This window comes from Centrocercus urophasianus, unplaced genomic scaffold (assembly GCF_019232065.1).
Source record: "Centrocercus urophasianus isolate 14NV4802_14NV808 unplaced genomic scaffold, USGS_Curo_1.0 seq_18, whole genome shotgun sequence".
Classification (NCBI taxonomy): domain Eukaryota; kingdom Metazoa; phylum Chordata; class Aves; order Galliformes; family Phasianidae; genus Centrocercus; species Centrocercus urophasianus.
The window spans coordinates 13569285-13593238 of NW_024884733.1; the positions used below are offsets into that span (position 1 = coordinate 13569285).

Genomic DNA, 23954 nt, shown 5'->3' on the forward strand with positions numbered 1-23954 from the left:
GGAAGATTCTACTGATAACATAAATAAGAGTGTCAAGAGTGTAGTGAGTGGCTTGTTGCAAAGCTGCTAAGTCTGAAGATGAATTGGCACTCTATGCATAATTTTCCTATAATGTATTGTTTTTACAGACTTGATTTCTTCTTGTAATCCTTTTTCTTCAAGGTAGTGCATCAATGTAATCAATTCAGTTGTGTAGTAAAATTTCATCTTGTCTTTGCTAATCAAAGCCATATTGTGTAATTTGTAATTGGCAACTTTTTGCTGGTTTCCCTTAGATCTTTCCATAAGGAAAATGAACCTACAGCAGTAGCAGCACTTGTCCTACCTATAGGTACCAAAAGTAGTTTCAGTGGCACTGTGCTAAGTAGTGTTGCTACTGACTTTGGCTTGGAATATAGAGTAGGTTGAATTGAAAAAATAATTTTGCTCTGTAAATACTTAAAATAGTTAAAATAAGGTGTTGCTGATGCAATAACTTCATAATCAAAGCTGCAGTCTCAGTGGTCTTTCATATAATATAATGGAGCAATACAAATGTTAAGCTTATGTAGCACTAAGTATTTTAAGCTACACTTGTATTTCCACTTTGCATTTGCGAAGTTCTTTTGTCCCCTGATTCCCCTGGAAGCTGATGTTTGAGTATTTTTCTTCCTGTCATTTCGACACATGTGAAGCTTTGCTCTAGTGTTGTTTGTCACTGAGGTTTTGCCATGTAACAATATTCGTACTTAAAAATCCAAGTGAGTCTTTGTAACACATCTTCAACTCCCCAGATCTCTTGTGTAAAACAAACAAAAAAAACCCAAGTAGTATATTCTGCAGCTTGTCTCTCTTGAAACAGTATCTTATACTTAAGTAGAAATTGAAACTTGTGTAGCAAGCTGTATCTCATTCCTGTGCAGTTTTCTGTTTTCTGTCACTGGTGTGTACTACTTCATGGCTTTTTATGTTTGCTACCTCTACAGCAAGAACTTCATCTCAAACAGTTTATTTGAAACACAGCAATAATCTCTCTAATCAGCTGTGTTAAAGGACCTACAACAAAAGAACTATGTCCTCACCCCAGTTGTCTTTCCTATCAAATCCTGTGGTACTAACTGAGCATATGCCTTGTTTCAGTGATAAAGTGTCAGTGCCATCTAGAGCAACACTACTGACTCATCTCAGATATTCAAGTCAAATCAAGCCAAAGAGAGTCAGCTTGCAGTTGACTACATATGATCCTGTAGGCTTGTGGACTTGGCTTCATGCAGGCAGTCACACAGTAGAATTTAGCAATAATGGCTGAGCTTTGACTTTGGGTTCCTCTAAAATGGAATTAGGTGACTACATATTCTGCTAATTAGGTACTGCAGAAAGTGTGATTTAATTACAGGGCTCTTTTTAAAACATACAGCATCTTTTCATGTAGCTACTGTGGACAAGTTTTGGCAGTTAAATTCAGTTTCAATCAAATTGTCTAAACAAGTAAGAGTAGCAAGTATTGTGAATTAGAAGTACACATTAAATGAAGTACACATTAAAATAACTGTGATACTTGAACTAACCTACAGTAACTATAGTTTGTGGAGTTCCACCATTCTGCCGTGGATGCTATACCTGGGACTCACCTGTCTTTTCCAGATGTTGCACTCTACCTGGAAGTATTCACAGAATTGTAGGGGTTGGAAGGGACCTCCAGAGATCATCGAGTCCAACCCCCCAAGTATTATTGACTCATTATGTATCCCTTTTTTCCCTGTGGTTGTACCAAGCTGGTGACAATATAACACTGGTAGATTTGTGTTCTCAAGTCTTCAGGGCTTACCTCAATAAAACAGAAAGTAGAGAAACTTCCTTCTCTTATCAAAACTCAAATTGCAAATCACTGTTAAACTTACAGCAGGAATCTGTTCATTAGTTACAGGCATTAGTTTCATCCTACATGGTCTTTGTTCTATACTGTCACTAAGACAGCTGAACATAAATGAGGTTGAGTATATCTCTTCTTATTTGTTTTTAGAGAAAGGTGAAATAAGGTGAAACTTCAGTGTATCTTTGCTGTCTGTTCACAAAGGAGAAGCTGAAGAATGTGGTCCTCTGAAGAATTGTCCATACCTCTTTCTTAATTTACATTATAGTGTTTCTAGAACAAAGGGTATCTGTTTCTTGGACCTGGACCTTTGTGGACAATATTTTCCACAGGTATTAGGTGGTTGTAGTTTGGAATTAGTATTAGATGTTTACAGAATTCTATGGACTACAGAATTTAAAAAAAAAAAAAAAAGGGGGGGGGGGGGTGCTTTAGAATATACTTTATCAGTAGGCATGGTACTCTTCAGCAGCATAAGTTCTCCTTATGTAGTTCTGAGTAAAAAATGCACAGTTATTGATTGAAACTGGTATTATGGGTTGTCGTTAATTTATTCTTCCAGAGTAAAGAAGAAGTGATGGCAGTGCGGCTCCGTGAGGCAGACCGCATAGCAGCTGTGGCTGAACTCCAGCAGCACATTGCTGAATTAGAAATCCAGGTAACACATGCTCATATGAAACGTGTGGCTTCATACTCCTCCTTCTTGTACCTTTTTTCCTGTCCTTCACTTTCTTTCTTTTTTTAACCTGTTGTGAGCAAGACACTACTTGGCAAAGTGGGATAATGCTGTCTTTGTATAGTGTGCCTCCTTTATAAGAAAAGGCCTTACGTTTACCTTCTGTGCATACTGGTGAGCTTTTAATAATTGTTTCTGTACAAGCACCATGTGACTTCTTTGTTTTTACTTGTAATGAGTAATTTTCAATGCTGTATCAGGTTGGAAGCATACCATTAAAAAAACCCACATTTTGATTTTGGCAGACATTCCTGTCTGCATGTAATTTTCTGCTATGATCAGAGTTAGATTTGTTCTAAAACGTACCTCCATTATTTACTGAAACCAATACTTCTATTTAATGCTGCGTATCACTGTAGGATTTGAAGATGCATTCTGTAGCCCTTGTACTGTTCCATTTTTTTTTTTGTCTTGAGCCCACTGCTCCCATAATGAGAGAATCATAAATGATTTCTATTTTTTTGGCTAGGAGAAATCTTGATGGGTTACTGCAGACATTCATGTACTTGCACACTGTTTCCCTACCTGAATTTTGTTGTCTGTCCATGAAGGTTTTCTTGGTTATTAATCCTGGATTCAAAGCTGCTTGTTATCTAGTTTCCTTTCTTTTTCTCTTAAACTGGCAGTGCTAGTGTCTGATTTCCCTCTGAAATTTCTCCTTCAAGATGATTTCATTTTACGGTGTGAAAGTTGAACTACTTGCATTTTTTCAAAATCTTCATGTATGGTATGAACTTGCTTCATAAAACAGTTTTTTGTTTCTTAACTCTTGGTTACCATTTTGCTAACAGCATGAGGAACATGCCAAGTAACGTGTTTGCATATTGTTTCTATAAGATCAACTTGATTTACGTAGATGACTGTACAAATAAATTTGATGGAGTTTCCATAAAGAATTTCAGTTTGAATACTTTTTCCTGTAGTGAAGCAGGCACTAAATCTATTAAAAGATAAAGCAATCAGTTGATCACATAATGCTTAGATAATGCAGTGATGAGTACATTAGAACTACTTAGATAAGTTAGGATTGCATATGACTCAGTTATCTTCTAGAAAGATAGTAAGAGAATAGCTGAATTCAGGTCAGGCTTTGTCTTCTATGTTAGCAATCTGTCTGTAAAATAATTGTTTTATTCATTCCAAACTATCTGGTTTTGCAGGTGAGGAACCACCTGCTCTTTTTTGCTTTTTTCTACTGTAACACTGGCTTTAAATGCCATCCTGATAACTTTGGCTAAAATGGATCTTCCAGAAAGCACAGTAGATCTGGTGTTATGAAATAGAGAATACAACAATCTGTTGTTTTTTTTTCTTTCACTGAATTAGAATTTTTTATGTAAACAAGTCTCTTATAGCTCTCTCCTATTCCCTTTCCATACTTCTGCCTAAGCTGTGAGTGTCAAATTATACAGTTTTTATCATATCATGGGCATTTAAAGAATGTAGGTGCCAGAAGGGTAAGTCAGTCTTTTGTAAGTCTGCTTTATACATGCAAGGACTTCACTGCCCCTGTTTTGTCATGATATTTCACTGTCTCATTCACTTGTTTCTCTCTCCTTCCTTTTCACAGTCACTTCTTTGCTTGATGCCATCTTTAGTTTTTTCTACTTTTCACAATTAGGTTGCTTTCTTTTGTCTCCTACTGAAGTGCATTTCAAGTTCCAGTCTTTTTTTTTGTCACCTTGGATGACCACCTGTTAGTGATTTCTTCATCTGTAGCCTCAAGATCCTTTGTTTTCTGTACAAATGAGAATGACTGTACTTTGCGTATAGTCAGAGCATGAAGTCATTCTGTGGCTGCAGTATGTACCTAGGAGTTTCCGTGTTAGAGTTTGATGAACTACTGATCTCAAGCTTGTAGTAGTTCTGAAATATACCTTGTGTAATTGTGCAATACATGTTTTGAGTGTTAACTTCATACATACATTTAAAACAGCAGTGGTTTAATAGAAATAAATCCCTTTTATGTCTTCTTTCACACTGCAGACTTGTCTTGAAAATTTTCTATTGTGCTGTGGAAGATTCTCTCTGCTTATAGAACCTTGCACAGATATTTGACTGGTGTTTTGACAGCAAATATGAAACTTAAGATCAAAAGTTCCTTTCAGGTGCTCAGGCTCAAAGACGTCTGAAGCATCTGCAAAAACAACAACAAAAGTTGGAGTTGTGAAGTATTTACTTCCAAAGCCAGCAAGCTAAAACAAACTATTGATCCTACTGCTTCAACAAAACCTGTTTTTTAAGGAAACAACAAGTCTCAATATGGGGATGAGGTACTAAATAACTTTTTTCTCATTAGAGAAAGAGCTGCCTCATTCTTTTCCATTCAGCTTGCTGCTGGAATGCTGTGACCCGATGTCAGTGGTGGAGGGCCTTTTAATTGAGGCTTGCCTTAATGACTTGAAACACAACATTTAATATAAAGTGCATGTAACTAATCTTGGCGCGTGGATGTCTCAAAGTGATGATGCTGAGTAAGAGGCATCATAAATAAGTCTGCTTGTGATTATTCTGAAGCTGATGAAACTTACCACAAAACCTTTGTCTTTTGTGTATGTGTGTGTGGAAAATGGTGATTCTGTAGGAAGCAGGGGAAAACATAGGGATTCAGTGCAAGGTCCACATGGTCCATAGCAATGCCTGACTTAAATCGGATTTTTCTTTTTAAATGTTTGTGTAGGTGTAGGTGTGAGACATTGGCATTAACTTTTGCAGAGTATCACTACTCCCACATATAAACTGTTCTGACATACACAAATGCTAGATTTAAATCACAGTTTGAGGTCACTCTTAGTTTTGGTTAGTAATAATGACAAGGAGAAGGAGGTAGTTTTATCATTTAATAGTAGATGTAACTTTGTAGCAAGTTTGCTGCGATGCAGTTATAAATATTTAGTTATATTTATGTATTTTGAATATCATTTTATCTTAGGCATTGATCTTGATGCTGACCTGTTAGACTTCTGTGTAAATGTGTTGAAATGCAAAAAAAATCCATGGGCATTCTTACTCAAAAGTCTGAGACATTCCTTAACGATAACGTAATTGGAATGCCTAATTCACAGAAGTGATGGAGAAAAACCTTGAAGCTGTGTATAAGCAAAGGTGTCCTTTGTCAGCCATTTTTTCCTCCATTTTTTCCTCCAAGACCAAGGAATGGATATTTGCTCTTTCTACCTGTAGTCCATCAGTAAATTCCTGGGTTTGCTTCCTCAAAGAATAAATCTTTCTTGTTATTACTTGATCTGATGTAATAGCTACAAACTGCAACAAGCAAATGTTCTAACTCCTTAATATCAGCCTTTCAAATACTATTGTGGTTTGTCTCTACACTCCCTTATAGCTCTCAGGAAAATCTCTACCAAGCCCCACTTTCCGGTCTGTAAGAGCAGGTGTTCCTTCTGGTCGTGTGTAGTTGGTCCTGTTGGTTATTCAACACTGGTAGAGTTTTTGTTGCTGTTAGTTTTTTTTTTAAGCTTTCCTTGAAACAGTTGAAGGCAGAACAGGCTAAAAGTGAGAGGGGGAGGAAAAAATTTTTTTTGGAAAAATTCAGGCAAGGTTAAATTAAGCTGCAGTTATCAGTTAATGTCAGTCAGCTGGCCAAGATAAGCATGGTGCCCGTGAAGCATGGATACTGGGGAAACAGAGCTGGGAAAACTGTGGAACTCTCTTCTGCATTTTAATCTGTTTCTCTCCATTTCCATTCAAATTACTGACTTGTTGCTACCCTCCTAAAATAGTCCATGGCTAGTTTGGTATGGGGAGATACAGAGCACATTTCTGTTATAGAAAATTAGTTCTACATGTGAGTAATCTCAGTAGGAAAACTCGTCTGTTGGTTAGGTTGATCTGGTCAGAGGGGTAACATCACTTCCTTCTTGGTGTGTTTCCTGGCAGATTCGGAGAATTGTCACATTTACCCATACTTAACCGTGTCAGAGCTGCTTTGAGAACAACTGTAAAGGAAGTCCATGATTGTGCTAGTTCTCTCTCCCACAGTTAAAACTTTTAGCACTATTTCACTAGAATGAAGCCTTTCTATGGCCTCTGTTTAATAAGTTTTCCAAGTACTGACTGTTGAGTAAAGAAATTGTTTCCATCTTTTCAAATTACAGGAAATGTTTTTTCTCTTATCAGTAGTGATATGTGATGTTAGTGATGTGTTTTTTGAAAGTCTAGAATGAGTCACTGTAAAGTCACTGAAAGGACACTAGTTACCACATTTACCCTTCTGAATAAACTTCATTTACATCTTAGTGCTCTGTCTTGCCACAGAGGTAAGAGTTTAAAAGCCTACCCTGAAAAGAGTTTGAGGCAGATTGGTAATAAGTAAATATTTTAAGTCAGGGCAGGGGAAAAAAATCAAGGGTGTTGAGGAAATACTCCTTAGATATTTTTAGTAAAGCTGATAGATTATTATCTGAGGAACAACTGTCTCGTGTCTCTTCATTTTTTGACTACCAGTAAAACTATTGATTTGGGTTTTGTGTTTTTCATAGTTATTTATTAAAGTAAAAAAGATCCCTACATATTCTCTTAGATAATGTAATTTCTGACATTTATTTTCATACTGTAATCATCAAGAGTATACTGGAAAACTGCTACTGTTGGAATGCAACTGGAATTCTATTATTTTGACCTTAATCTTAAACATTCCTTAGTTTAAAGAGCAAAAGCAGGCATAAGTTCTCCAAGGTGTTTCAGATGTTTTTGGTGAATTTCTAGTTTGAACTCCATTTTATCATAACTACTAACTATGCTTAATTTTTATGTGGGGTTACAGTAACAGCTTCAGGTATTTAAGATAAACATTCTCTGAAGCAGTTTGTCTCTATGCTATTGACTTGCCAGCTGTGTATCTTGGTCCAGTGGTTGGATTCCATATACTCAATAGTTCTTATATACATCAGATAAACGTGCTGCTAAAGACTAACTGCTGTTTCTTGGGAAGATATAGAAATGGTTTTCTCTTAAAAAGTCAGCCAAAGGAGGACTTCAGTCTGATACTACAGCCATGTATCTCAATTTATGCTTGTCTGTGGGCAGAATTCTTACTCAGTCTAAGAAGCCAAACTTTGAGGAAAAGATACGTTCTCAGGTGCTCCTGTAGTAAGTAGATCTTGGTGTGCAGACAAGTGCAGTAACTCTAGTACTTCAAAGCAGGGTGAGTGAGGGAGGTGAGAACTCCCACAACTGAAGGTGCTTAAATATTTTAGCAGTTACTTTTTTAGTCTTCAGGGCTCATTTCCTGCCCTTCCACTGCCTGTGCTACTCCCTCCTTACGTAGCCTCTCAAGTCAGTTTGGACTGCATGTGGCTGCTTCATCTGTTACAGCTACTTTTTTTTTTTTTTAGCAGAGCTGATACCTGCCCACTAGGTTTTGGCTTTTTTTCCCCCTGGTACAGAGACTTGTGACTGCGCCAGTGCTGGGGAAGCTGGTCCATTTGGAACTAGCTGGAAGATACAGTAAGACAAGGAGAGGCCAAAATTGAAATAATGGCTTTTGAATGACACAGCACCAACTAGTACTACATTTCTAAAATCCTTCCTGAGAAGGGGAGATGGGCACTGCAGTGTTGCCAATATGAAGAAGCTGTATACTGTAGAAATTCATGTAGAGATCGATTTACTTGTGATGGGGGTTTTTAAACAAAAAGTCCTTGATTCTACATTTGCCTAACTTTAATTCCTGCACTATTTCAATTTCTTAACCCTTTTTGCTTATTGATATTATTTAGTTTCTTTAAGTACGTTATTTCGAACTTAAAATGTCTATTAGTTGTCAGGAGGCCAGGCATCTTTGTATTGTGACCTCTCCAAATACCACAGATTTTCTGCAATTGTTCTAGCTCTATTTAAAAAAAAAAAAAAAAGACAACAAAGGAACATTAACCACATCCTATGCATATAATATTAGATCTTTAAACTCCTTTAACACTTTGAAAGGTGTGATATGCATACCTTAAGCACACATTAAGATACCACTTAAAATTTAACATTCATTTTTGAACCAGTCCAGTTTTCTGATAGTTTTATTCAGAAATACAAAACTGCTGAAGCACAACATAAAACCAGCTGAGTTAAACGCTTGGTTACTACTGAGCTAAATGGTACAACAGGAAGCATTCAATAACTCATAAAAGCAGCTTATTTTTTCTGTCAGTGGGACCATCTAGCAAATGAGGAAGTCAAAGCATATGGAAATGTGATTTAATGAAAACAGATAACTTTGTTGTTGGTACACCTTTTCTTCACTAAAAAAAGTCAAAACCGGATTTAGAATAAAGGAACACCATGAGTAGAGCAGTTAGCTCCCCTTTTTTTTTTCTAGGAGATTTTACACAAGATAAATTTTATTTCCTTTGTGCTTGAGCACTCTTACTATTTAAGATTGATGAGATTAGGATTTTCTTCATCTTTTTTCTGTGGAAGACTTGCCAGATCAATCCATACTAAAAACACACATCTTCCAGCACATCTGCATGGCTCAACACTTGAAACGCGAAACTGGCAATGGTAGTAGGATTGACTAAGAAGAAATGCATCAAGACTGTTCTGATTGTAGGCTCAGATCTTCTGCGCTTGGACCACAGTCTTTTGGGCAGGTGATCCTCTGTTCCCCATCTCAAGTTATTCTTAAAATAGCTGCTTTCTAGTGAACTAATTGCAACAGCCATATCCTGGCAGATAATATGATGAGGATGTAATCATTAAGAGTGCACCAGTATTGCTGCCTGAAGTATTGAATTGTTTCAAATTCTCTTCAGTGCTTGTTATTGTTTTCACTTCTCACTTTCTTTCCCACTTCCATGTTACTTGCAGCCTAACTAATTCCCTGTCCCTCTTTTCAAGGCAAATTTAATTCACGTGTAGAACTGAGAACAAGGAGCTCTATCAGATTGCCCTATGCCACATGGCTAGATCAGTTTGATGAATTAAAATTTTATCTATGTAATATAGTGTCATATTTGAGACTGAAAAAGCCAAGCTGAAGTTGCTAAACCTTTCTTTATAAGCCACTAAGTTAAGCATGAACTTAAAATTCCATGTGTGGTTTTCTTGTGTGAGAGAAACGTGTCAAGCATCAGTCTGTTTATTGTATGCACTTTTAAGTAGTCATGATGGCATAAAAATTAGTGCCCAAGTGTATCTAATGTAATCTAGAATTATACTGCACAGGAGGGAATCTAACCTGCAGGAGGACAGAATTTGGGGTTCATACTACTGTAGTGGAGATTTTTGCTATTTAAAGATATGTGCACAATGACAGTGGTCATTGAAAAGAGACTGTCAGGTCATTGCCAAGATCCCTTGATTAGTAAAACTTCATTGTTCTTTTTTTTAATTTTTATTTTAAAGGTAGTCAGGAAGTACAAGATAGTGTTGTATGTATTACCTGGTGTAGGTTGAGAATGAGATCTAGAACTACAGAATTCTTAGGAGAAAGTATTCTGTGTTTGTGACATATCAGAAAAATAATAGGGAAAGACGTTCCTATTGCTTTCTGGAATATTAAAAGGGACTGCACATACTGAAAGCTCCCTGTCATCAGATTTTGATCTCCTGTCAACTGTCACAATGAAAAACTAGTGTTAAAGGATGTTACAATGAAAATTGAAATTTGCCTTTGATTAACAAATACTTATTAGAAGCTGAAAATTGCTAGCAAGTAATAAGAACTCAATATAAATATAAAATGTCTGGAAAGAGAAACAGTTTTGTATTGAGGAGAAACATCAGTCTCTTAGAGTTCTAAATAACGAAGGGTAACAAGGCTTGTACACTGTCAGATGAACAGAAATATTCACAAATATTTTTAATTGCTTTTATCTGACAGGTGTACGATTTCAGCTGTCTGCTTATCTGATTTATAGAACAAATGATATTGTTGTAAAAACTGAAAAATATTTTAATTCTAGAACATGTGATAACTGCATGTTTTCCAGTGGTTTGCTTGTGCACCTGCATGAGTACCTTTTAAAAAAGAAATGACATAAACAAGTTGGAAGGAAAAATAACATAGGTAAAAAAATACATCCTTGCTGCTCTGAGAAATGAATAGCAGCTATGAAGAAGATTCTGATATGTTGCCTAAAATTTGTGTGGCACCCTTCCAATTTACCCACTGAGAATAGGCTCTGTAGCTTATAGAACATGGACGCAAACAGTTTGTTAGAAATACTTGTGGTTTTCTAAATTGTTTGCAGCTAGATAAAAGGATCGTCTTCTGACCTCTAGTGTTTTCAGTGTTGCAAGAGGAGGTTGCAGCAGAAGTTTTCTTTTAAAAATGTGTTGTAGAAAATCACGTTGCAAGGTTCCTGTGCTAAATACATTTTGATGAACTGTCACCTCTACAAAATCTGTAAGTTCTGAAAGGAAAACTGAAACTGTCTTTGACCTTTATTAGTGACGAGGACCCTGCAAGCCAGGCTCGTACTGACATTCAGTTTAAGCTGACTTGGAGGTAGACTGTTCTTCCATGAGCAAACTTAATGTTAAATTGTTCTGTGATACATGTTAACTTTACGGTGTTATTTAGAATAAAAAACATTTAAGTTTAATGATATATTATTCCCAGTAATGTATACTATATATGGTATGTAGTAGCAGCTTTCAGCTATTTGTGCAGTGCTGAATTTAAGTGAGTAAATCTTATTGACTTTATTGTTAGCATATCATAACAACTTGGAAAAGGCCTGCATCGTGTCCTCTTATGCACTCAATTCAGATGTTTACTCTAAAAAAGCTATGGCACCTGTCTTATATTTGGTGTAAGAAGCTGGCTTTCCATTTCTGACACCTTGCTTTGTGGTTACATAGTAATTTGGAATCAAAGGAACAACGTGCTAAAATGGAAAATTCTGTTTCAAGTGAAGGACTCACATGAACGTTTCTTCCAAGTGCTCCTGCTGTGACAAGAGATGAAATCATCCTTGTCTAAATTCTTAGCATCGGTGAAGCTTTTCCTTCAGATGAATGTAAACTGTATTACTTTTGCTCTGTAAGTTATGTTCCTTCTGTTTGTAACTTTGAATACTAACTAACAGTCATCCTTGTAAAGGGAGATGAGTTTTATATATATCATTTTTTCAATCTCTTTAGTACAAGAAAAATAATGATGTTTCTCACTTGGTGTGTGTGAATTTGAGCCATAGATTGGCTTGGAACTGAATTCAACATGGTATAATGCACTACTATCCCATTGTAATTTATGTGAGTTAATAGTAAATATCACAAAGTAAGTTTGTGATGTGTACTCTGATGCAATAAAAAAACAGCTTTAAAAGAGAAATATCTTTGAAATAGTTGACACTACTCAGGGCTCTTCTCATTGTGTAGTCAGATGGTTTGGAAGGCAGTGCACTGCTACTAACTTCCTGGCACATGTTGTGTCCTGGTGGCGTTTCAGGGAAAGCTCTCGGTTAAAGCTTTTTGTCTTTTGAAGAGTAGTTGACATTTCTCATTCTCTGAAATTCTGTTTGCAAATTACTTTCAGCTTGCTTGTTGAAATGCATTGTTTACTTTCTTCAAGTAGGAATTCAGCTACTGTTAGAAAGCCACCTGTTCCGCGTACAGTCGGGTTTCTGTATTGTATTGGCTGTGTGTGATTTGCAATTGGTGTAAAGACTTAGAACATTTCAGCCAAAGTTGGTGCCTGCTTCAGAAATTATTTATCTGGGGGGAAAAAACAATATTTTTCTTTTTTGAGATCTACCAAGGATTTGGTTTGGTCATATTAGAGATAAGCTGAAAGTTAGCGTTGGAGGCTTAATGTTTCAAGATAAAGTCATCTGCAGTTAATAACTGCATTTACTTGACAAATAAACATCCTCTTCATCTGTTTATCATTGTACAATTTATTGTTGTACCTCTTACAGCAGTGACATTAGGGAACATTCCTCTCTTCCCTTCTGCTTTGTAGTATTTCTGCACAATAAATATCACTATATTTTAAAACTCCTGAAGAGAAAACTAGAATTGTCATACGTAGTGTTCCCTAGTGGATCAACTTGTTCTGAGCTGCTAATGCCTCTGGATACCTGCAGAAAACTTCATCTAAGTGAAAAATGCTGAGAAGTGTGTGTGAATATCTGTGCATGATTTAAAAAAAGAAAAAAAGCAGACAACTAAAATAGCATTTTAAGATTGTATGTTTGTGAACAATTTCAATAAGATTCTTTTTTTAACCAAAACAGAAAGAAGAAGGAAAGATTCAAGGGCAGCTTAATAAATCTGATTCTAACCAGTATATCAGAGAACTGAAAGATCAGATAGCTGAGCTGCATCATGAGGTAAGTGGTAAAATACTGCCTGATATCTTGTACCTGTTGTCATATCTCTTAAGTGTAGCAGGCTTTTCTTTTCTAGTAGCTGTTAGAGCTTCATTACCTGGTTTTTCCAATTTAAGTTATTTGAAATAAATGCAATAAAACTAATATTTGTATATGCATATTGTACTTGTAACCTCATGAGTAAGAAAACTAAAATTCGCTTAGTTACGTGATTTGATATTACTGAGGATGGCATTTCTTCCATCTTGTTAATTTTGTGAGTTGATCATACATTGCTGTGTTCAGAGATGGAAGCATGAAAACAAGCTCCTTTGCTTTCACTTGGTACAGGTCTTAAGGTTAATTCAATTAGAAAATAAACTGTTTGCATATGCAGAAGAGTCTGTAGAGATCTCTTTTGGTGTTTGCTATTATAAGGACTAATTTTGTGGTAGTGTTCTGGGATTGCTTAAAAAGAAAAAGGATGCTGGCTTAATACTGTTTAACAGATACAGTTTTTAACTACCAAAACCTTTGACCTATGAAATTTCTATCTTCAAACTTCCTTGCTTTAATAGTTGTAGTAACTATTAGTAAAAAAGATCAGAGGGTCCTGAAACTGAGATAGCTTATGTAACCTCTGTGCTCACTGGCTTATTTCAGTTCATCCTGTGCTGTGAAGAAATGTCTTATCACTGCACTATGTGCAAAATGCCTGGTCACCTTTGCATTATAGTCTGCTTCCACGTGTCTTGTAATACTCAGCTCTGGTAGTAGTTAAAAATTGTAGTATGTAAGTCACTCTGAAAGTAATGCCTCCTATTTATTTCCATGGAGATACAGAAAATGCTGTTAGAGTGAGTTCTCAGCCACAAAACACAACTGTTCACCATATGCACTGCCAATAGCCAGGCATTTTCACCAGTGATGAACAAGAGCTTGCATGCCATGCTTCTACAAATGTGTGTGATCATCTGGAACATGGCTCGTCTTCCATGTCATCACCGCTGCTGAAACACCACGTCCACTGTTTAGTGTCTGTAAATGTTCAGCAAGCATTGGTGAATTTCACTGGGTGCTGGTTTTTTTCCACATGGAGGAATTGAGTGACTCACCTTTGTTTCATCTGCAGACACTATTCTCTCAGAGTGCCCTCCTGCTGCCATCTGTTGCACAACAACAGAATGTAGTGGAGTATTGGAGGGGAGGTTCAACCTCTACTGCCCTACCTGCAACATGTGCCTGTGACTTTGCCCAACATAACAGAATGGGAGGCATTACTTCTGGAGCAGACTGTGTATTAAATAGATAAATACAAGTAATTAATTTTGTTTGCTTTATTGATATGTGTATGTGTATATACATACATCTATATCTAAATGTTCCTGACCTGTAATTTACCAGGATTTTTAAATGCTGTTGCATACTGCACAGCTCTGACAGGCTGCAATTGCTGTCAAGCAGCTTTGTTACTTGTCAGTAAATTCTGTAAGCTTGTCTCATCTGCCTTTGGTACAGAAGTAAGATCTGATGATGCTATTTATATTCTGTCCCTTGACCTCACAGTTTAACCTGCTCTGATATGATGTAAATGACACGAGTATGCAGGCATTGCAAACTTTCTAACCAGGTTTGCATGCTGATTGTACACTGGGTGCTAGGAGTTCAGAGTAGTTCCCATTGATTAGACAGTAAACTGCTAGGTGGAAGCAACTTCTATGGAAAAAACATCTTGTTTCAGTAAGTAGTACTGAAGTAAGCAGCTAACTTGGAGGGAGGGGTAAAAGCCGTGGAAAGTCGGGCTGCTCTCATTTTGCATTAAGTTTGAGGACTTAAGGAAAAGAGGTCATAAACTAGTTTGTCACGTATGTTGAAATGAACTACTGGAGGGAGGAAAGAGGAAGAGGTACTTTGTAGTTGCCACTTTTTTTTCTTTGAATTCAAACTGAATGAAATTAAATGATTTACAAACTGCTGAAGTTCTTCGTTTCGTATACTACCCCTCTGTGCATACAGTCACTGTATATATATTACACAGCAGCTGTCTCTACTTCCTGTTGGATGTTGCAAGGCTCATATGTATTACCTAGATTACAGGAGTGGTATGAAAGATTAGAATTAACTTGTGTACCCACAAACTACACTGGCAGACCACAAGACACCTTTGGAGACAGAAGCAAGTGGTTTCCTGTCTGTAAGACTTTGTGATTTAGGACTGAAATGCTGAATATTAGGTTGGTATTTGAAGCAAATCTTTGTAAAATTTGTCCTTGTCATATTACTGGATAGACTTTGTCTCTTGAATTGTTCTGGAGAGTTTGATTTCCTGCTAGATTTCAGTTTTTTATTTATTACTGATTTATTTCAAATGTAGTCTTTAGTTTTAAACTCAGCACAATTGTCATAATAAGCTTAAGACTCAGTATGTGTTGAAGTACCCTAAAGCGAGCAGTCTCTACAGTGACAAATCATAGAGTGTTCTCTACAACGTGCAGCAGAACGATACTTTCACAGCTGCATTAGGAAACTAGGAAGTTTCATGAAGCAGAAGCAGCAACATGCAGGAACTTGGTGCTTCCTTCCCTGAATGTGAGGTTTTCACTTTATATTTGATAATCACTGACAAGAGTATAAAATTCAAAGTATACAAGAATAAGAGAATGGCACTGTTTGTCTCACTGAAGAAGTCATTACATTTTTTTTAGGTGCAAGTGGAAATTATATTGTCCACATGGGATCAAGTTCCCGTTTTCAAACAACTAGCATTTGGTGTGAGATACTATGATGTATCTAAAATCTAAATTTTAAGGTGCTGATTTTGCTCGTTTCCTATCATTTTAATGCAGCTTCAACGCAGTGTAGATGGTTGTGGAATGGTTTTGTCTGTCTTAAGCTCCGTTTTTTACAATGTTTTCTTACACTTGAAGGATCTGGTAGTTGTTTTTAGCTCAGATCTGGCCAAAGAATACTGAGAAAAGAATGATGCATTTTTTCTTTGCTCTTATGTAAGACAAGTCATTGGCACTTTTGGCCTATAAAATATTCTTTAAAACTCTCAATTTCTACTCCTTGTGTTCTTAAGGGGAAAAAAAGACATTAGTTTCAGATTAAAAAAAGAGTTTGAGATATCTGTGGGGTCAATGAAACCTGTGAGTTTGTCATTTTGGACTATAGCTTTCAAAAGGTACTATGGTCTCTGTCATCACTTCTCATTCCCCAGGAACATGTACCCCCTATAAAAGACTAAATTAGGACTTGGCTGTGAACTCATTCTAAAAGCATAATAAATAACAGAAAAGAGTTAAAGTAAAAGTGTTGAATATGTAAGCTGTTCGGTGCCCTTCACTTTGTTTCTTACACTGTTTAGTCACCTCCAGCAGCCAGCGTAACTTGTGCCTTTAAGGAGGGAGATCAGCTAGTTGCTGCTTATCTGTCTTTGCTGTGCATTTATTCACTTCTCTCCCAGGGCATGAATTAAGATCCTCAAGTGAAATGGGAGGAGGAATAAATTCCTGCAGATGTACAAATGTCATTTTTATCACTGGTAAGAGTACTTACTGAAAGCTAGGAAGAATTACTGAAGTGTTTCCATCTTGTTATAGTCTTTATGAGGTGCCAGCTATTGACCAGTGTCAGAGACAGCACATGGAGCTAATTTTGTGGTAGCTGCTCTATAGGAGATGCTTTTTATAAAATAATTGCTCAACATATTTTGAGGGGAATAATGAGAAAATCTTGTGTGTTTTCTGTATTGGAATGAAAACCAGAATCCTGATGTTACTGTGCTACGAAGGTTAGTGTTCAAAAATTAGAAAAGCCTCTGCCAACTGTCCTCATTAGCAACATTTCAGCAGGGCTGGTGGAAAAGATGACAGATGACTGAAGCATTATTTTCCAAAACAAATTTTTGAGGTTTTTTAGAAGACTATAATGATTTCAAAAAAAATTATGGTGATTTAAGTTCTTGTGTCTTTACAGTGAAGAAAGGGGGATTTTTTGGAAGTATCTTCCTTTTTTTTAGTATTTGAAAACTCAATGAGCTCTCAAAGTAGAGACTAGTAGTTTACTGACTTTTCCCACTTCTGTAATTTTATCTAGGGATGGAACTGATGTTACATTGTAAGAAACTAATGCAGTCAGTAAGATTCTGATATAGATATTATCTCATGGTCTGATCTCATTTCTGGCGAGCTTACGTTTTAAGATTGCCTTAATGAAAAGAGATATAAAAGTTGGAGATTACATACAATGCTTTTAAAAGATTTTGCTTGTGTGATAAAATTCAAGACACTTTAGGTAATTACTTTGAAGATAATGCGTAAGATATGACCAAAAGAGTAATTGGTAATATAGCTAAAGCTAAGAATTAAGGCTATATTTTGCAACTTAATGTAGATTTCTAGACTTTCACTGCTGAAACTAGATTGGAGAAGGGAAAGGAAGCAATAGCCATCAGCAAGAAGGATGAAAAATCTCATACACGTCACCTATACAACAATCAAATAAAATTTGACATGTTATAATACGCAGGAGGGACGTTCAAACCATGTTAACAATTCCTTTTGGTCTTAAAATACTGTGAAGTTGTACGGTAAGTAAGCTGTGTTTAAAAACTGCCAAATTATTTCCTCTGTATTTCTGGCGTACTACCAAGGAGCATTCTGTCTTTCCTCTTTATTTTCTTACTAGTTCTCCTTTGAGTCAGATTTAGTGCTTAGCAAATCAGATGCTCCATAATCTGAAATGCCTCTAGACAAGAAGCAGGGAAAGCAATTCTGAACTTCGCTCTCATGTGCTTGAACTGCTGTTGTTCAGCTACTCTGTTTGGATGTGCCTGTGCTGCATTTGTCACTGCAGTGTGGGCACATCTTTAAATGGCATTTATAGCTGTGAATGGGTTGTATGTAGATTTGGGTAATGAATGTAGAAGGATTAACTGGAGGAAGCGAATTCTAGTTTGAACTACTAGAAACAAAGATCTTCACTGAAGACATTTATAGGGTGGTGACTTGTAGAGTAACATCATATGGGTTAGTGAGTGGAGATCAAATGGATCAGCATGTAGATCTTGGGAAGAGACTTAACTAATTTCATCAGAACTAGATATAGGGAAGTCCCAGAAAGTCTTAGTACTTTACATGTAATATTTACATTGAACATAATACTTTATTCAGTCCCTTGTCAACTTCCTCTCCTTTCTATTGGAGATAATGAGGTTCAGGAAAGGTTGGAAGAAGCATACTGTTTACTTTTCATGTAGTGCTGGCAGATATGCATTGGGCTCTTTATGACTGTCATTTTTTTTTTGTTCTTGCTTTTGTAAAAGCAGTTAATTTCTATGATTTCTGTCAATTTTTACTGTTCTCTTAATTCATAGTTTTCACTATGCTTGCTAGAAATACTGTATTAAATTATGCAAAGTAGTTTTCAATACTGCCTAGAACCACATTATCACCTTCTAGTAGTTTGCTTTACTGGATGAATGCTTTCAAAATATGTGGTTCTGTAAATGTTTTCTTACTTGATAAGAAATGCTGTCTTTGAAAGGAAATATGTTAGCCCTCAGATTTACAAAGCATTTCAACTTGTGGTAGAAGTCTATAGCACAATAAATCAAGAGCTTTTCTTCCTCCATATCTTGCAAGCACAGTTGGACAAGAGACCATCAGATTTTCCCTCCCCACAAGTGAAGTTCTTGCAAAGCTTCTGGACAGCTAAAAATGTAGTTGGTCTACTGGTACGTGTCAAAGATACAGAGCCTCCGTGCTGGTGGAGTCTGATTTAAGTGGTTGTGGTCAGTCTGAGGAACCTGTGATGTGATAAGATAGCGTTTGTGAGGTCATGTGGTTTGTGAACTCCAAGTCTAATGTAGCAGCTTTGTCTACACAGGATAGTTAAATATATACTGTGTGCTTTAGAAAAGTGAATTGCTTTATTCCTTTAATTCAGCCTCTCCTTGAGAATCAAAAGATGTTAGACTGGCTGGATAATACCAATATTGATACAGAAGTATGATGCTGAACAGATATGGAGTCCCATTACTTTCCCATTACTTTATCCAGTTCAGTTAATTGTTCTTCGTAAAAGAGTTGGCTTTAAAAACTGTCTGGCTTAAACTAAGCAGTGAACAAGTAAAAGCACTGTCGCTGTGTCTATTTTGTGAAAATTGGTGGATTATTTTGATTAGTTTTGAGTAGGTGTTTGTAGCCTAAACCAGACATGCTACACTTGTCCAAAAAGGTAGGATTGATTTCATAGTGATTTTAAATTACACGCTCCTCAGTAACACCTTCAACAAAACGATGGATGAACAGTGTAACCAGGCACAGTGATGCAGTCTCCTCTCAGGGCAGGTATGACTTTGTTCACTATGGTGGGACTAGAAGATGAGGGCAACAGTTTTAGATACAAATCTTAGCTTTCACTGCCACTATGGCAGATTAGATTTGATGATAAAATAAATGAAGTTTGGTGATTGTAGGAACATTTCCCTTTTATGTGTTCTCTTTTCTGATTGTATCCTGCTGCATCTAAGCTCCAGATCTGTCTTGTGGAGAAATACACTAGTTACTGATTGCAGTAATAGAAGTGAGTGCACCTACCTACACTGAACTATACAGAGTCCCTGTTTGGTGTTTACCTCGGTTGTCAAAGGAAGTAAACTGATCATAAGTAACATTATTTTACTATTGAGGCAGTAATTCCCCTTAGTCATTTTGTTGTTGCTTTTAAGCGGTGCGACCTGTCTACTGTATTACGTAGAGCTTTGTCAGGATCTGTCATGTGTTTCTGCTTATTAAATTTCTGTTAGGAATTCAGAAGTGGGAGAAGTACTGGTTTGAACTTAGAGTAATTGCTCCTTGGAAAAAATTGTCAGCCACCATGCACAGGTGCCATCTATTTCCTACTTGAGAAATAGCTCAGGAGAAGAATGCTGTGTGTTAGCATGTTTCTACCCCTTCTGAAATGTTTATTGTTCTCTGAAAGGCAGGCAGCACAGATAGAAGTAATTTCAGGTATCAGGCAAAAATAAATGTTACTTTGTCTGCTTGAAAATGCTGAGGTTAACTCCCTGTTTTAAAAGAATAGAGTAAAAGTGTGAAGTGATCGTTTCCTGTAACTGTGTGCATTATGGGTACGTTTTCAGTCTCTGCATCAGCCAGTGTGCTCCAGCTCGCGCCTGAGGTTTCGGTCATTTTTCTATTTATAGACACATGCTCTAGGGAAAAGGAGCAGTGAGATTTAGGTAGCTCCTTGGGTCTATGATAATCACAGTACATTCAATGTGATCATGCTGCTGTTTTGAAATGTTTTTGTTGCCATGTCCTCCAAATAAACACTTTCATTAGAACTTCTTGTGGGAAGAGTTTCTGGGAACTTTCCTTCCACCTACCAACTAGCTACTTATAGAAACTTCCCAAGGCTAACGTAGCTTAGAACTTTTTGGAATTGCATATGATCTCATTACAACAAATTTGTCAAGATCTCCCTCAACAGTCAGAACATGACTTAGTTACCAGAGACTGATTTTTTTTTTTTTTTTTTTTTTTATTTTAAATATACATAGTTTAAAAGTTGAGTACTTTCTTAGCACTGTTTCTTATTTCATACTTGATACAGAATTTCAAAGGTTGATTACATGGCTGTAGATCAAAAACAGTCTTTAACCATATAGTGCAGTGATCAAAAAGTCATGACCTCCCATTGATCGGTTTATTGGTTTCCTGTTCTGATTCACTGGAAACCTTCTGGTCTGTATGCTTGTTGCTAGTTCTAATCTTTGTCACGTTTGCAACACAGCAATACTGTCTTTACTAAAACTGATATACAACATACATTTACCATATTTCCTTTTGAATCTAGAGCTCCTTAATTAAAGTACTAAAAATGTCTTTTATTTTAAACAAGGCAGAAAATGTACACTCATAGAGCAATGTGGAATGCACATTGAAACAACTAGCGATGAGCTTTAATGCATTAAAGCTACCTCATAGTTTATTCAACTTGTTGGCATCTGTAGGGTTTTTATCAAGCCTTCTACACTACAGTGAAACTGAACATGATTCACAGAAGCTAGCAATTTAAAACAGTCCACATATTAAGCACTATAAGAGAATATATCTTTAAAAGCATGGAATGGCTAAGTCTTGGAAATTTCTTGCTGCTGTTTCGCTTTGCACTTGTGACACATTAAGCAGTGGCTTAAATTCTGCCAAGTAATATGGTCAGCAAAATTGATTTGTGGTAAATACAAACATATTGGCACACAAATTGTTTTTAACCCTTTTTTTTTTGTTAAAGGGTGACCTGAAGATAACTGTTTTAACAGGATAATTTTGTTAGTTAATCACATAATGAACATAGAATTCAAATTGTCTAGATTAATCTAGGGAAAAAAAAATCTTTGGGCTTTTGTCTTTCAAGAACAGCAGCCATATTTGTACAACCAAAAAAGCAGCCCATGTCCTTTCTGGTAAATTATGCTATTGCCCCTGTTTGGGCCCATAATAAAATACCAAACTATCACTAACTTTTAATGTCCATTGTGAATTTTGTAGACTTCCTACTTTAATCACATCAAACTCTGTCTCAGTTAGGCAAATGTGCTGAGTCCCAGACAGTCCTGAGTATGCTTGGGCATGGTTTAAGATTCTCCTGCAGTGGCTGGCTAACACCATGATTTCAGAGAGACTGGCTAAACTCCTATGCTGTTCATTTATTGAATACTCCTGTTTTGTACTGCCTTGCAAACATGGCTTTTGAGAGTATGGAGGAGAGGAAAATATAAATGCTAAAGCTATGTTATGGTTATTTCAATCTGCAAGAACCCAAATTTATATGGAAGCCCTCACCTCTGCACTTCAGACTGACTTTGTAATGGGGTTTTTGTCCATGTATTAAAATTCTGTATTAAAATTTTCTTGAAATAGTTTTGCAGTCTCTTAATGCACTTTCAAATGCATTCACTCATATTTCTGTTTGTGTCTCTTCAACAACGCTGAGCATATTGAAGGGCTTGCATTTCAACAAAATCTCAACAATTTCCTAATTTTCATTAGTTTTTTTTTAATAATGTGAAATTAAATCTCAGAGGAAGTAAATATGGCATCTTAGTAATACTACTTACTTACAAACATATTTGTCTGTCGTGTCCATCTCAAAATTGGTACGTTGTAGCTCAAGCTGAAGTGGAACTTCAGTAAATCGTTAAAACTCCAAATTGTTCTGGAATAGTCTCAATAGCTTAAGTCATAATACTTCAAATAAAAGCTGTCTGAAAACATGAAGATGCAACCTATTTCCTGAATTCCTCTGCTAAGAATATCTGTGCAGATCTCCATATCTGCCTCAAAGTGAAAGAAAAAACAATTTCACTTCTTTCTTTTCATTTTTTTGTCTTGGTTTTGTGTATTTCTCACAAATCTTTTGTGGTCTGCAGAATGTACTTTTTTCTGCTTCATTTTCTAAGTCTAGTGGTAGATGGAGCAATGAAGAATCCAAAATGGCTTTTGTAAGAGATGCAAGGATGGCCATTTCCATAACTTTTCGTATGGATCTCACTAAACAGAATCCCATACAGGTCCTTCTCAACTGTTGCTCTTCTAAACAATGAGTCCATGTTATTAAGGCCTCTCCCTCAGGAAAAACAGCAATGATCAGGTGAACTTGAGTAAGCAGAGTAAATGGGAGTTCCTGGATTTGGCATCTATCCTGGTTGGTTTGGGCTTCTTGAATCATCAGTAATTTCCAGGAATGACCCTTATGTCTGACATTGCTGGTAGCTGTGTTTATAGCAATGGCTTTGGGGTGGGCGGGGGTGGGGAGAGGTGATGGACAAAAACAAACAACAGCAGCAAACAAGTTTAATGTTCAGTAATGTGAAACAGGAAATTCACTGGTGCTGAAATAAAAGCCACAACCTTGAGTCTGGTCTTGGTTATACTGACAGTGCAGTTCTAGTTTAGCGAATATTTTACGTTTATTTTAAAAATTGTTAGCAACTGTTGTCTTGTTTCTAACACAAAGAAAGCCTGATGTGATATACATTGCTGAATATTTTACGTGTTTGTTTGCTTGAAGGTTGTGCAAGTTATCAGGAAGGTCTCAAAAAACCAAAACTCCTGCTTTTCGCATATGATCCTCATATAAACTGCATCATAACTGAGGAAAATGAAGGATGCCTTTCAAATATACATTTTTTACGTTAACCTGTTCGTTGCATGATGTTGTTCTGCTTTTCTTAAATCTGAGTTTTCAGAGAGCAATAATTACAAGTTTTCATTAAAATGCTCTGATGCAGTTCTGTTGCAGTGCATAGCAAGCAGTCCTTGTATAAGGAAGTTGATTTTATTGGGGAACTTTACAACCAGCATTTGCATTGTAGCTGTACAGCCATTTAACTTGCTCAGAATCCTTTTAAATGAAGGATTGCTAATATTAGTTTCTGCATCTGTTTAGTTTAGCTCATGATTTCTCCGTTTGTGCAGAGTTCATGTAGCAATGGTTTCGCTATGAATGTGGCTCACTGTGGATGTACAAACTCATATTTAAAAATGGGTTTCAGAAGGCATGAGATGTCTAAAGGAGATGCTTGTGTTCGTGGAAGTGAAAATGTAGCGTGAAAATGCTTGTTAACATTGTTTGTTCTTTTTGTGTGTACATGTAGAAATGCTTCAACATTATGTCAACTAGACATAATACTGATATTTGTCTTTCAAGTTACACTTCCCATTTGTTCATTCTGAAAAGCTGTGACTGCTTCATTTTTTTTTTATCTGAGCATTTTTCCAAAGAAAGTTGCTGGGAGTCTTAAAAAGAAACAGCAATATGCTAGTGTGTGCATTGGACTGGAGTGCAACAAACTTAACTTATGTCTCTTGCCAGTAACAGCTTTATAACACCCACGTGAGTGGTTGTGTTTTTTTATATATATATTCTGATCTAATTTGTGTATCGCTTACGTACCTTGTTGTGAGAAGATTCAATTTGTACTGACAGGCGTTCTTAGAATCCTTGATTTTTTCAGAATTGGATAAATCTCAAGAATGATGACTGAAGCCTCTTGAAGGAAATAGCGTCTTCAACTTCTTTCCAT

At 36.5% G+C, this 23954-nt stretch overlaps 1 protein-coding gene across 11 annotated transcripts in view; it reads left to right on the forward strand.

The window, feature by feature from the left end:
- Positions 1 to 23954, forward strand: part of EVI5 (ecotropic viral integration site 5) — a 64411-nt gene that overhangs the window by 34333 nt on the left and 6124 nt on the right. For 8 of the 11 annotated variants that reach the window (XM_042819489.1, XM_042819491.1, XM_042819486.1 and 5 more), the window contains 2 exons: positions 2415 to 2510; positions 12785 to 12880. In XM_042819489.1, coding sequence (XP_042675423.1) covers positions 2415 to 2510; positions 12785 to 12880 — 192 coding nt within the window. Of the gene's footprint in view, positions 1 to 2002; positions 2238 to 2414; positions 2511 to 12784; positions 12881 to 16325; positions 16418 to 23954 lie in introns of those variants that run through there. The other 3 variants (XM_042819492.1, XM_042819496.1, XM_042819487.1) reach the window with 3 other exon arrangements.